The following is a 14,550-nucleotide window of genomic DNA, read 5'->3' as shown; positions in this document are numbered from 1 at the left end:
AACCTGCAACACTACAAGACGTTTCATTCCCCAACACACAATCACGGTGTGTAAGTTACAATTGCGGCGCGTAAGTGTACATGTGAGGCTTGGCAGCGTCTGCGCTGTACGAGGGACGAACGGTACTTCTGTGCCCCAGTATACCTCTATGTCTTTTCTTCGTTTTCTTTGACGATTCCATCACACCTTACGACGTCAATCTCTCTCTCTCTCTCTTTTTCATTGCAATCGAACAACCATTCCTCTGCCGCCACGCTTTTGCTATGAACCTCCATGTAGCATCGTGCTGAGTCGCGCACGGAGGTCCTCGGTTTATGACGCGCATGCTTCTCAGTGGCAACGGCCTGCCATACGATGTGGCTCGAAGTGCAGTCGCCAGTAGAGTCGCAGTCGTCTCTCGGGCGAACCGTACCGAGCCGAAGGGAAAGCCTCTGAGAGGTCGTCACGCTCCGGCTGAGACGACGACGATCGGTTAGCGATCGGCTAAGGTCCCGACGTGCGTCTTTACACGCTTCGCCGCGCATCGCTCGAGGAAGTTGACGGCTGGACACGCAGCAGGGCAACGCTTTCTTGCCTCGTCATGCACACGGCACGATGGGGGGCGGAGTAACTAGCGAGTCACGATCCGCGGCGAGCTGGCAGAAAATCAACAGTGGCGTGAAATATCGTCCCTGCTTTTTCGGAATCAAGCGTCGAGGCTGCACGGGATCAGCAGCCTCACGACTCCAATGCACACGGTAGCGCTGAACTGGCCAGGGCAAAGGACGAGGAAGCACGGCGATTGGCATACTCTTCAGTTCCGTGCATCACAAGGACTGCAGCGCTTTCACCGCAGTGGTCTGTGCGGCCTGCTGTTTGTTGCGTCCTGCTTTGTTACGCATGTGCCAAGATTCATGTATCTGCTTTGTACGCTTTTTCTGACTAATTAAGGATCAGTTGTGAGTGCAAGCGCTGTCCTGTCCACTTCTACTGTCCACGTCTTCCGTGCGCTTCAAACTGGTTTTTAAACATGAACGTCTGCCAACTACCCCAACTCGACATATTGTTGCGAGAAAGAAAGACCTTTCAGTCGGACGACAGCACAAGACAATTAACACCTAACATTTGGCATTAATTTCGTCTAAGCCGTTCTCACCAAAACTTGTTTGACTTCTTTTCTTATCTAAATATTGTGTCTACAACTAAGTATATATTATATATTGCCTATGTTACATTACCCCCCTCCCCTTTTCAACGTACATCGGTACCTTGAGGATATGGTAAATGAAATGTGCGTTTTATATAGATCTACATTGTCTCAGTTCAGTTAGTTAAATGACCTCCTCGTCAAATTTGGGCATTGAAAACTGACAAGCGTCGTTGCTTAGATCACAGAAAGACGCTAGTATTACATGGATTTGAAGCCTTGAACCATTTCTAGGGCACACATAATTCGTTTTAAGCATCGATCGATGGCAATGTGCGAATGAAAGTTCTTTACCTGTAGCTGCGAACGAAAGAAAGTAAACAAATCGAGGGACCCGTATTTTCTGTTAGGCAAATAACGAAATAAAGGAAAGCGTAGGGGGTGTCATCTGTAGTCTTTAACTGAAGCGTAGTGACCATGAGATAAAGGGAAGTGGACGAAAAAAAGAAATTGTTGTGTTTTGTCGCCTAGGAAAATTGGCTCATGCCATGGGCACCGAACCGAAAACCTCGGTAATTTACCGTCAAATGTTTCGTCTCGCTGCGTAACTTTATGTGGGGCAGGCGCATTTAGCTACTCCAAAGTTTAAGGAAGCTCGAGCGTATAACTTTTGATATGTACCAGGGAGAAGTACGCCGCGAAAACAGCCCGAACGAAAGCGCACGCCCCTTTCACGGAAGAGATACGCTTCCCGCTTACAGGGGTGACGTCACAGCTACCGCCTCTGCGCCACTCGCAGCACTGGCAGCACGGAAAGGGGTCCTCGCATTTGAGCTAGCCAGTGCCGCTTATGGGACTAGTGCGGTTATCGCGTGGCAAATGGGGCCGCAGCGATCGGTGGCGCTAAAATTCCTAATCGCGTTACGCGGCTAATGCTGAATTTGAATCACGCGACTTTTCTGCAAGTGCCTTGGACGGAAGCGCATGACTATATGCAATGATGAAATCATACGTTCGCCGCGCCGACTCATTGGGGCAGGATCGCTACACGCGCGCGATTTTGCTGTGCCCGATTCGCCATTGTTTGCGAGTGGGTAGGACGCGAATGGCAGGAATGACAGCACAAACTAAACTATAGCCGCAGATTGTACGGAAATATTTTTTTCCCTTCAACTCAGCCCTTACATCGTGTCTCAAGTGTCGACATTCGCTTCATATGTGCGTCCGTTGCGAGTGCAACCGCGTGCGCTTGACCGATGACCGGTGGAAGGCGCACCTGCATACCGGCGAGGCGGTTCTCTGCCATTCAGCTATGCGCGTGACCCCAAGGTTCGTTTGCTTTGAACGAAAGGGTTTCCTTCGATGCCGGCGATATGCACTGGTTATCTCTGCCACCAGTTACATTCGGTACGTCCCCGCCGACGGTGTGCCGAAGTCACGCAAGCAGGGAGTGCCCTCTAGCACGACCAGGCGGAAAAGCTGTGCCGGCACGACAGACCGAAAATTTGCAACGTCATATGCTTCGGTTTTACGATGTGAATATAAAAGAGAGTTGCGGATCCCAACAGGGACGTAGCCCGTTTTTTTGTTTTTTTTTATGTGAGGGGGGGGGGGTGATCCAGCCCACTTTGTGCGTTCGTACGTGTTTGTGTGCGTGTGTACATACACATGCAAAAGGTAAATATCGGGTTTGAACCCCCAACCTCCCTATGTCTACGCCAATGGAACCCAAGAGTTGTGGGAACTGTTTTAAGTGAAGAACGCTGCTATTTCGTAGCGGCCATTTGCAAGAATTGAGAGGAGACGACCAAGTTATTTCACCGGGAAACGCCTCGCTCAACATGAAGTGGTGCTCGAACGTGCGGGTGCCATTCACAGCGATGGCTGCATGACGACAGTAGTACTGCTACACGGGAATGACTACGACATGACGATAACCTTATGACGGGGACGGAATAACGAAGACGCATGACGATGACAGCGAAATACTGTTCACGAGTAGTCATTGTTAGACCAAAGGGTTGTTCGCAAACGTAAATCTCTTGCTTCCACCCGGGGAATTTGCCGCAAGGCATATATCGTAAAACATTAACAAAAGTGCACAGAATAAATGCATGCTGTCCTGCCGGATGCCGGTACATTGTAGCAATGAATTTATCCATTATCCAACGTGTGACGTCATCTGGAACGTAGTTGCTTTATTCATGGAAGTGCGAACCTCAACTCGTGCAGCTGCTGCACGTGCATGTCTCGACGTACTTATCCCTCCTTTCGCATGGCATCCCAGAAATACGCGGACGAGCTCGGCAAGTGTGATCACGGCTGGAATCACAGCACATCCTGGCCGCGGTGCTGCGATTCCAGCCTTGATCACACTTGCCGATCCAGTAGATGCATATGTAGTAGAAGCCATTGACGCGGTGCGGCCATAATGTTCATACTTGGAATTTCGCTGGTCAAATGGGCACTGACGCCTTACTTCAGTATAGGACAAACCGGTGGGTTATTTGTTCTTGTTTAACGAAAGGAATCAGGCGCAAAAGAGACGAACACAAGAAGTGACATGGACGAACGCCTACTGACAACTGATTTTATTCGAAGAAAACGGGAATACATATAGGCTCACATTTCGACAGCGCTAATCACATGGTGTTATTAAAAGCGATAAAACTATACGTGGTGACGTGTTTTTAACAATGACACGTGGTGTATAAGGCCAAAGCAACATGAATATGAAAGAGCAACAATTGAATAAATGATAACAGCAACAAAAAATGCAAACAGATCACACAGAACCACCCATAAAAAATATTTTCCCTCTTCCAGACATGCGCGGTCGGTAGACCACCTAATGCGAGAAGTTACTTTAACCCAGTGCTTCTAAAAAGGTGCAGTTGTTCTTGCATTAAAACAAAATCAAATTAGCGCAGACGAGGACGGGCGCTTCCTTGTCTGGCTCGTATTTGTGTGTCCGTCTTCATCTGCGCTAATTTTTCTTTCTTATAACGAAAGATAATACAATGGCGTTATCAATTTACTGGCTGCGCATGATCTAAGCACGAATAAGTGTCATCCTGCAGTTTAGGGGCCGCAGCCTTCGCAAGTGGTCTTCGCTAATAATGGTTGGCTAGAATTGGCTTTTGGCAACAATACCTTGAGTGAATATATATAGGGCGGTGTCGCACTGTCAACATGGAACGACCTGTTCCTGTATTTAGCTTGTACTTGCGACAAGGAAACTGCTCCAGGCTTAAGAGACAGTTTCATCTTTGCCATTTGCTGATTGAAGGGACAGCATAGGCGTTTGACATAAGCCATATTTCGTGAGCATGAATATGAGCTAAGCTTTCGTCGCATAAAACAAATGGCTTATTAAAAATAATGGGACCCACGCGCTAGTATTATTTGCAAAAGAAAAGCTTAGCAAATCGTTATGGCAGACACATTAGCACAACTTAGCAAAGAACACTTGCGAAAGGAGACTTTTGTGAATTCGTCCGAGTTCTGTCTCCAAGTCAAGGCGTAGCGACAGAAACCACGTATTGTTCAGATAGCTGCGTTACGCTACTTGTAAAGCTCCACGAGAGCAAGTTGACATTTTCGTAATCAGATACCCGATCTCGTATCTCTACCATAGGCAGCTACATCCTAGTCAGTGATCCCAGCGGATCAGCTCTGCTCGTGTGACGAGTTTCAGATGCACGAATCTTGAATATCAAATGCATACGCCACAAATATATTCCAATACGTCTCGCCCGTTTTAACTCAGATACAAATTGGCAGAGTTTGCTGCGCTACGGCAGCGTCCAAAGAGTACGCTTCGCAAATAAATGTATGGAACGGAAAAAGCGGCTTAGGGAGTTCGCAACGTACAAACTGTAACAAAAACCGTACTACAAATCGCCATCGACATGTCCCTGTGCATCGGCTAGCCAGCTTTACTGGATGCTCGGAGCTATCATCACGACATCATTAATGTCCCTGTATACGCAGTGACTAAGACCGTAATTAGGCCAGTCTTATCGCTCCTCAAGCGACAATGCTCAAGACGGCCAGAGAAGCGAACACACTCGCAATACAGAGGAAGGTAAAAGGAAATCAATGAAAGTGAACTGGTCGCATCCGTGGGAACACATTGCCGTTCACGTTCCCAGGTACGCATGCGAAGTAAGTCTCACAAGTTTATGCCGGCAACTGCGTAAACACGCACAAAAAATATATATACAAACGTATTCACGACAACGTTACCCATATACAGGTATTAGCTATGTTTTCATTCCTTATGTAGAATGCTGGAACGGTGCACCGCAGCATTAAAAAAAAAACAAAAGAAAATAGCGTTACCGTGACGGCTACCAGGTTCAAACTCGCAGACTGTGTGGCTCCTGTTTGCGAGCGTTTGCCGCTCCTATATACAACAACCATGTCTTCAAAACACGCTCATAAACGCCACTCTGACGCTTACTTGAAAAGAAATACTGCCCTTTGCTTTAGGCGCTCTAAATGAGAGTGCGTGTCTGTGCAAATATGCATGCATGGTAACACAAACTGTCCAGTCATGGCCACTAATAGTTCCAGTGTGCCATACATTCAGAAGTAGAGGCACCGTCTGGAGGAGGCGCTCATGGGCGCGTCGTCGGCGCATCCGAAGGCAGCACCAAATGCCGGGAAGCTGCTGACGGCCTTGTTGCAGTCTCCCATCGGCGGCTCGACTTTGCCCGGCAGGGAGCACATCAGGTAGCACACGGTCAGGAAAAACATCTGCCCCGAGACGGAAGGTGAGAGTATACGATTATCCCAGCTAACTCTGGGCAGAGTTTTAAAACATGCTACGCAATTTATGACGAGGCGACTAGATGCATGTTGCTCGCTATTGCATGCATGGAGTAAGTCACATTATTTTCTGTGTTCTGCTAAATCGCTTAATTAAACAACTTCTAAAGCAACGAAGCTGGGCAGAAATATTCAATTAGAAAGTTATAGATTGGTTGCAAAACGTTCGATTATACAGTTTCTAGCTTTGTATCAATTACCTATTATAGCTCTTCCGTTTACTGCAAATGCCCGCAAAACATTAAAAAAAATACCACGTGACACGCCCGCTTGCACACACTAATGTTCAAGGACCTACGTTTTATTGGTGGATTCCTCGTCATCCACATCAGAGGGTCACGCAACTATCAAGTGTGCTGTGCCGCTAATTCTAGCGAATAGGTGCATCGGAAAGCTGGCACTGTGCTGCGACACATTAATTCAAGATAGTGCTGGTCCACGACTATGGTGGTACCAGGCGCTGGATCAGTACTTCTGTGCAGGAGCTCAGGAAGTGACGTTGATGTGTGTGTGGTGCCCATGCCATGTTGCTCGTTCGAATGAATAATGCGATTACATTAATGGCATTAGTAATATTGTTAACCTAGAAACATCAGTTAAATGCGACGCAGATGATTCTACAATACTTATTTCCGTCGTTAACTTGCACCTCGTAATATCCAAGGCAAAAGACGTACTCGTCAGGTTTCCTCGTGGTCAAAAATGAATCGACTTAAGATCAATCCAATCGAAATAAAACGAAAGCTATCACATCTCGCGGCGAAAATGAAGCAGTCACTACCTAACAGCCTTTACTACTCGAGTGACGTGCGATGCACATTGTTGACAGGAATAAAATACTTGGAGGTTTGTTTCCATAAAACTTTATTTGGGATGCCCACGTTAGATCTCTCTGCAAGAAGCTTTCTTCGAAATACGCAACGCATTTTTTTAACCCTTTGTATCCGAGCGTCCACATATATAGACAAAACATATTAGTGAAGTGGGATCAGGCTAGCCAACGCATTGCCTTAAAATCGATTTGAAATGTTGGCATTACTTCAGAATTTCATAAAAACATCTATATGTGTCCACTTCTGTGCACAAACAGCGGTAAGTGCGCACAGAACAATGGCGTTTTTCGCAAGTCACCTGTTGAGGTGTATGCCTACATATTTTTTATAGGTTCACTCTAAATTCGTAAGAGTTTTTATATTATTGAGATTTATTCGAGAAAAGGAAGGGTTTATCTTGTCTGTGTGACTTTTGTTGCAGTGTGAGCGACCAAAGCTTTGCAAGTTGAGTTGCCGCTGCGGCGTCCACGTTTGTGGACACCAGGCATACCGAGTTCGTGTAAAAAGCTGATAGAACGCCGCATGGTAGTAAGACCCGCTTCGTTGCCGTGCGGCTCTACCCAAAACATTATCAGTGATATAGCTAAACACGCCTTGTAGAAGTTATTTAGAATTTATTTGCTTTATTCTGGACGTGGTATAAGTGATGAAGACATACATGCCATAATTTTCGAGCTGACTAGCAGAAGCGAATGATCCGATTTGGAGGGCACCAGTAATTAGCATGTTGAAGTGGAGCCATCAACAAGCAAATGCCTTATAAAAAATGCTACTGCTGATGATGAAAACATTCCGTTTGAACGTAACCATGAACGCACTGGTAATGATGATCAACCACGGTAAAGAAGATGACGAACACGTTGAAGTAGAGCGGTGGGCAAGAAGATGGGCCTTGAATTGTGATATTGATGGTGATGACGAAGGCGTTGAATCAGAGCCGTTAGCCATCGGCCACATGACCCTTTATGATGATGATGATAATAATAATAATAATAATAATAATAATAATAATAATAATAATAATAATAATAATAATAATAATAATAATAACAATAATGATGATGACGATGATGATGAACGCGTTGAACTGATGATGGCGTTGATTATGGCAAGTAGTGATGATGATAGTGATTATTGTGTTGGAACAGAGCCGTCGGCAAGCAAATTTCCCATGTACGATGAAGAAGGATGATGGACCCAGCGTAACTGGTGTTCCCAGCGTCCACATATGTGGACACTTGTTTTCTTGTAGAACTAAAGCTAAAACTTCCCATGTTTTGGTTTATTCCCACTTTCGTATGTATTGTAATTGCATATACGCAAAAAAATATTTACTTGCGCAGCTGGATTGGCCATGGGATACAAAGGGTTAAAGACGATAGTCTTTCTTGGGATACTTGAACGCAGAAATTTTGGTCTGTCTATCTGTCTGTCGCACGATTCAGCCACCCGGCCAAAGTTTAAGCACTTGCTGAACGCCCAGCTATCTTGAACTGGTAGCTGCGTTCATACTTGTGAACACTGTCGATCAAAAAGCAAATATTACGCATATCTGAGGCGCAACATCAATACTAAGTATTAGGTGGTGCGTTCCTTTACTAGATACGTAATTCTAAAGACCCTAGTGTTTCTTAGGCTGCGCTGAAAATGCGACGCTATGCACGAAAAAGCCCTCTGCCGACGATATGGTGCTGCCACCTGGCAGTGGCCCTGGGAACAGCATCACGGGTGGTCGCGGATGAGACCAGGACTCATGTAGTACGGCCTGCAGAAGACTATCGTCTTTCGAAGACATTTGCAGCGAAGCACGCATATACGCGGCCAATTTTTCACTCACATTTTACCTATTGTACACTTATAGGGGGCTCCACCACAGCTAAAGCAAACAATTAAAATCATTGTTCTCCAGAAAAGGTAGCCCGCCACAGATTGGAAGTGTTGAATATTTTATAACCACGCGTAAGGCATTCCAAAAGCTTAATATACGGGGGGTGTTCAAGTGAAAAGGTACGAAACGTCGCAACAACGTAGCCGTAGCGGATGCCTAATGCCGCTATGGGAGAACGTATAGCGAGACACCTAGCGATGCGATTGGAGTCTCCGTCGTGGATCGAGATCATGCGGGGGGGCCCGCAGGAGAGAGCAGATGCTCTTATCGAGAGCGCCGTCCAATTGACGCGGCAGTGCATGTGAGGACAGGGTGGCGTTCACGTTGCAAAATTCGACGATGGAGGAGCAGCGAGGCGTTATCCGATTTCTGACAGCGGAAGGTGTTAAACCGGCCACCATTCATCCTCCGATGGTGACCGTATACGGGGAAAACCGCGTGTCCGACAAGTCCGTGAGAAAATGGAGTGACCGTTTTCGTGCAGGCCGTGAGAGTTTGGTTGATGACCCGACATCAGGCCAGGCAAACACAGACATCACGGCCGATCTCATCGACAGGGTGGACTACCTCGTGAGAAGTGATCGCCGTGTCACATTGCGAATGTTGGCGGTGAAAAAAAAATCTAAAAAAAAATCGCCTGAAAAAACGTCTGAAAGGGAAGCGCTTCAGCTTGGACGACGAACTCAAGGACGCTATGAAGGACTGGGTCTCGTCACGGCCAAAGGACTTCTGGGAGCAAAAAATCCTTCGGCTAGTTTATCGATTGGATCGTTGTGCTCAGGCCTATGATGAATATTTTGAATAACGTTTTTCTTTATACCCACACGGCCGCGGCGGCTGCACTTTCGACGGAGGCGAAAATGTTTGAGGCCCGTGTACTTAGGTTTAGGTGCACGATAAAGAACCCCGGGTGGTCTAAATTTCCGGAGCCCTCCACTACGGCGTCCGTCATAATCATATCGTGGTTTTGGGACGTTAAACCCTAGATATTATATCATAATATTGTATTTATACCAACAGTGTAGTTTCACACCTTTTCGTTTGATATGCGCCGATACTGTTTACACTTTTCGGTTTTTCTACACGCTTTATTTTCCAAACAGGGAACTAATAAACTTCATTAGATTCTTATCATGTCTAGGACGCCGTATCGTTATAGCACCGCCTAGAATTACTGACATATATGGTTCACACTCCGGTTTCATACAACTTATCAATACCGAGCGCTGTAGCCTACAACGCTCCTAAAAGACTACGCACACATGAAAATACTACCTCTTGGAATAACGAACAGTGAAGTTTTGTTCTATCGTATCGAAGATATATGGCTCAAGAAAGTATTTATGATGCCGAAAGCACTGTCACGAAACTATTTTATTTTTTTTCTTATTCTAAGAAATTGTATGAAGTATCCTATAAAGCACCGTATAACCTATGTATGCATTGCATGCATCCGGATACACCACGCTGAGAGACGGGCCGACCGGGCAAGTCAGTCCGAGAAGCGCTTCAGCGGACGTCCGGACGTCACGTATACGGACGCCTCTTACCACCCCTCGAAGCCAGGGATGGTGGCGGTAGCCCTCGCCCCCCACCGTAGCTGGCACACAGCATGCAGCATTCGCAAAACAGAAACGGTCACCGCAGCAGAGGAGGTTGCCATCGCGCTTGCGCTAGCTGACCCTATACTACCAAAGTTGTCATCAGTGACTCTCAACATGCCATCCGCAACTACGATGCCGGCTGCATCTGTCGCCAGGCATTACACATTCTACTTTCTGCTCACCCCTCTTTTACATCCCGTTTACTACTCCTTTGGGCTCCAGCCCACGAGTCGCTGAGCGGGAACGCCCAGGTGCACACACTCGCCCGAGATCTTAGCTGCCGAGCCGAGTGTGGTTCACCGCGCCGCTTCCCCTGATACAAGTATGCCGCGCGACTCACTACTCACCACTTACACGGACATCCTCCAGTATTACCGGCTCGGAAGATGCGTATACCCCCCTGCACACCACGATCTAACAAGACGCGAGGCCGTCCAATGGCGCAAACTACAGACAGGCAGCTTCCCACACCCCCTCTTATACAGCGGAATTTTTCCGAAACAGATAGCGCCAAGGTGCAAACACTGCTCATATCCGGCGACACTCATACATATGGTGTGGACGTGCACGCACTACAACACAGACAACATAAACACCCCAGAGTCGTGGGAGTCCCTCTTGCGTGCTTCCGAGCCAGAAGACCAACGCCGGCTCATCCAGCGCGCGGTGGAGCCTGCGGTATCCCAAGGGATCCCCGCCGACCTCCTCTGAAACCGCGCAACCAGTCTTCGTACTGGTCCCCTTTATATTTTTTAAATGCGAAGCATTTCTTAGCGAACCTCTGGCACTTTGAGCGTTTCTATCTATCTATCTATCTATCTATCTATCTAGCCGCCTACGTCTGTGTGCTCTCATGATCACCTCCTTGACTTGGTGTAGACCAAAATTTGCACGGGAGGTTAAGAGGATTTGACGAGTGTGATTGCCGGGTCATGACATGAATAACTTTAAAATCCTGTCGCGTACGTCGTCACTTTCCACTACACACGTGTGGCACATACCTGTTTACCGCGGGCCGCGGTGTACGGGTATGCGCCACAGGTGATTGACAGTTTATATCTGCCCAGGAACGGCGAGAACAGACATTGGCAACTTAAATGCTAGAGCGTTAAGGAAAACCAACATCGGCAGCGTTGACTCAACGAATGGAAAGAATGCAAATTAGGATCCCAGCAGGAATCGAACCCAAGCATTCTGCGTGGCAATCAGGTGCTCTACCACTGAGCCACGCCAGGTCTATAAACTGGTTTGGAAAAACAGCCTACGCAGGCGTAATATCGGTGCAACGTCAATTTTGGTTGTGGTGCTGGCTATCTAATTTTGCAAGAAAGCAATAAACACTACATGATACTCCTACTATGTGTACTCCTACGATACAGGCGTCATATCAGATTAACGTCTGTAGTTCCAGTGTTGGCTGCGCTTTTATAGCAGCCTAATAAACATTACGTTTGTATTCCTACGATTCAGCAAGCTATATTGAAGCATTGCTCGACCCCGGAGGAATACATTAACGAAAGTTACATATGATATCCACATCACCGCACCGTAAAGTGCACTTCGTCCACCAGAACGACGCAGTGTCCTCTTCATTTCTTACGAAGCTGGGCGATGGCCTCATGCTGACCGAGGATGATGCCAGATTGATTGACAGCCGCTTTGTAGACTAGGCTACGTAGACCACATACGCCCAGGTGGTCTACGAATACGACAAACACCATCCACTGATGTTGGTCTACGTAGCACTATCCAGGCCTACCAGCCTCGACAGCCTATACCTCACCAAGGTGAAGGGTGGCTTCAGGTTCCGACATGTCACCGGCTCTGTCGACAGATAATTTGTCGACGAAATGACCGAGGCATCCACGAATTCCAGCAGCCCTACTATACCACATACTTCACTACACATGGAACCCTCGTCACCGCGATCACGACCGGATCCTTTAAGAAGTCATGACCAGCTGCTGGTGCTCATTGATCACGGTGATGAAGCCCTTGTTCAAGAACTGTCAAGGACTCCTTGCACACATGCACACGGGTTCGCGAAACGAGCGTGCGTTCTTGGGACCCGTATAAGCACTACATATCAGCTTATTCGCTTCTGGTGTTGGTAATACCCACAGTGCTAGTGGCAGCGTTACCCAACCGTAAACAACTGGTTATATGACACATATGCGGCTCTTGAACATGTATATGTGTGCGTATAAAATTTATACAGATCTTTAGTGTCATTTTGTAACGTATCGCTTACGCCACAGTCACCTACCAGCCGCATGCTTCGCATAACATCGACTCCCACGGTACGTTGGATCTGCCGAATCCTTTTGTTTTGGGAGCAATAAAGATACCACCAGCACCAATGTAATTTGATTGCGCATTTACATTGTGCGCTGAACATTTGATGGGCTCAAGTGATTTATGCACTAGGCATTCCTAGACACAGTCAGTCCCGTCGCTTGTTTTCATTTGCTTTTCATCTTTTTTTGTCACGGCATATTAAGTACGCAAATATGTGAACTTTGAACAGCTACCACTGGCGTAGCCAGAGGGGGGATTGGGGGTGTGTGTGTGTAAGTTTGCATGTGTACATACAAACGCACGCATACGAACGCACGCACGAACATGCATAAAGAGTAGTTAAACACCCCCCCCCCTCCACACACACACACACACACACACACACACAAATCTGGCTGCTCCACTCGCAGCTACCGCCATGTCACCTGGGCCTCGTCAATCAGTTGCGACGGCTTATATCCCAGCAGTCCTTTCGGCTAATTGTCAGGGCAAATAAAAGATCCATCCTGATCAGCCTTACCTGATCCTCGGTGTATTGGTGCGCGACTCGTAAGTTCCCCTCTCTGTCGCCGAGCGCAGTCTTGTAGGCAGCGTAAGAGATCTGCAGCGCCGGCACCTCCGGAAACACGCTAGCGTGCTTCGGCATCAGGCACGCCGATCTGTTATGCGAGCTCGCAATAGCTGTCGCCGTCAGCCACAGGTCGCTCACGTTACCGGAAAGGTCGCCCGTCTTATGACCTACATCGGCTTCCCGTCCGGTCAGGTCGATCGTCACTCCTGTATCGTCGATGGCCCTGATCAGCTCCTTGGCAAAGAAGAAGCCGAGGCCGGCGTAGAACATAGACTTGGTCCCGTTCGCATAGTAGAAAGGACTTGTCAGGGCAGCTACCGACGTGAGCACGTTGTTCGAGATGTAGTCGTAGTCGAACAAAGGGAGCTGGTAGCCAACGAGCAGACTAGGCAAATTATTATAACCAAAGTTTCGGTGCTTGAGATCAGCGCTCAGCTTTATGACTTTAATCCACGTGTCCACAAATGACGTCCATTTGCTCGGAAACTCGGCGTATGCTGCGGAGAGACCGGTCTGGCTCAGCATGATCAGCGGCGGCCACAGGTCGCGGCTCGCGTTGTGAATCTTGATCCGGAGTAGCGCTTTGGTGTAGTTGTCCATCCAGAGAGCGTCGGCCGTCATCAACCGCGCCATGTCGACGACGGCGTGCAGTTTCTCCATCACTGCTCTTCTCGTTTCGGTGCTGAAGCGAGCAACGACATACAACGCCGCTACCAGTGGCTGGAATGCCTTTTCCACCTCCGTGGCGCATAGCGCGATCCGGGCAGCCGCCGCATAATTTTCTCCGAACTTAAGCGACAGCAGCTTGTCGTCGACTAGTGGCCCGTAAATGTCAGCGAAGAGCCAACCAATCTGCTCTAATATCTCGGATCTTGCATACCGGCCAAAAATGGTACGTATAGCCGAGCCGATGTCGATGCCATTAGCGAAAACTTCGTCCGCACGAGTCAAGCTTTTCGATGGTTTGAGGTGTCTGTTGAGCTCAGAAAGCCACTCGGACGCAGGAACCTTCTTGGTTAATTCGTCGAACTGTTCGACCTTAAAACGGGAACGAAATACGTTCTGCCTGGCTTCTTTAATCGTAGCATTAGAAAGCGCCGCCAGGACGAAGCTCTGCATCCGCTCTGAAGGCCTGACTTGAGCGTTAGCCGCGTCGCTTGGCTTCGAGTCCTTGCGTGAAGCGCCGCTGAACGATTCGTAGTAGGCGTGCCAGTACTTTTCGTAGCCGCCAACGGCAGTGAGGCGATCATGTCGCCTCGAAGCAGGCATCATGTATTGCCCCGGCCCGATGACTACGACGCGAACGCTCTTCGTGCTGACGAGTCGAATGCTGAACCAGAGCGGCGTGTGATAGTTGTATGCGAGGTTTATGAGAACACCCAAGGGACTAACGCCGG

The 14,550-nt window shown here is 47.9% G+C and overlaps 1 protein-coding gene across 1 annotated transcript; it reads right to left on the bottom strand.

Moving 5' to 3' along the window:
* Nucleotides 1-5,678: 5,678 nt before the first annotated feature.
* On the bottom strand, nt 5,679-14,236 carry LOC119386285 (endothelin-converting enzyme 2). Its single transcript, XM_037653612.2, has 2 exons — nt 13,103-14,236; nt 5,679-5,887 (listed from the first exon to the last, which is right to left on the bottom strand). Exons 1-2 carry the CDS (start codon nt 13,811-13,813, stop codon nt 5,717-5,719), a joined length of 882 nt encoding a protein of 293 aa, XP_037509540.2. The 5' UTR covers nt 13,814-14,236; the 3' UTR covers nt 5,679-5,716.
* Nucleotides 14,237-14,550: the final 314 nt, after the last annotated feature.

The sequence above is a fragment of the Rhipicephalus sanguineus genome, chromosome 3 (genome assembly GCF_013339695.2).
Source record: "Rhipicephalus sanguineus isolate Rsan-2018 chromosome 3, BIME_Rsan_1.4, whole genome shotgun sequence".
Taxonomy (NCBI): domain Eukaryota; kingdom Metazoa; phylum Arthropoda; class Arachnida; order Ixodida; family Ixodidae; genus Rhipicephalus; species Rhipicephalus sanguineus.
The sequence above is the reverse complement of the archived record's forward strand: the minus strand, read 5'-3'. Positions and strand labels throughout refer to the sequence as shown.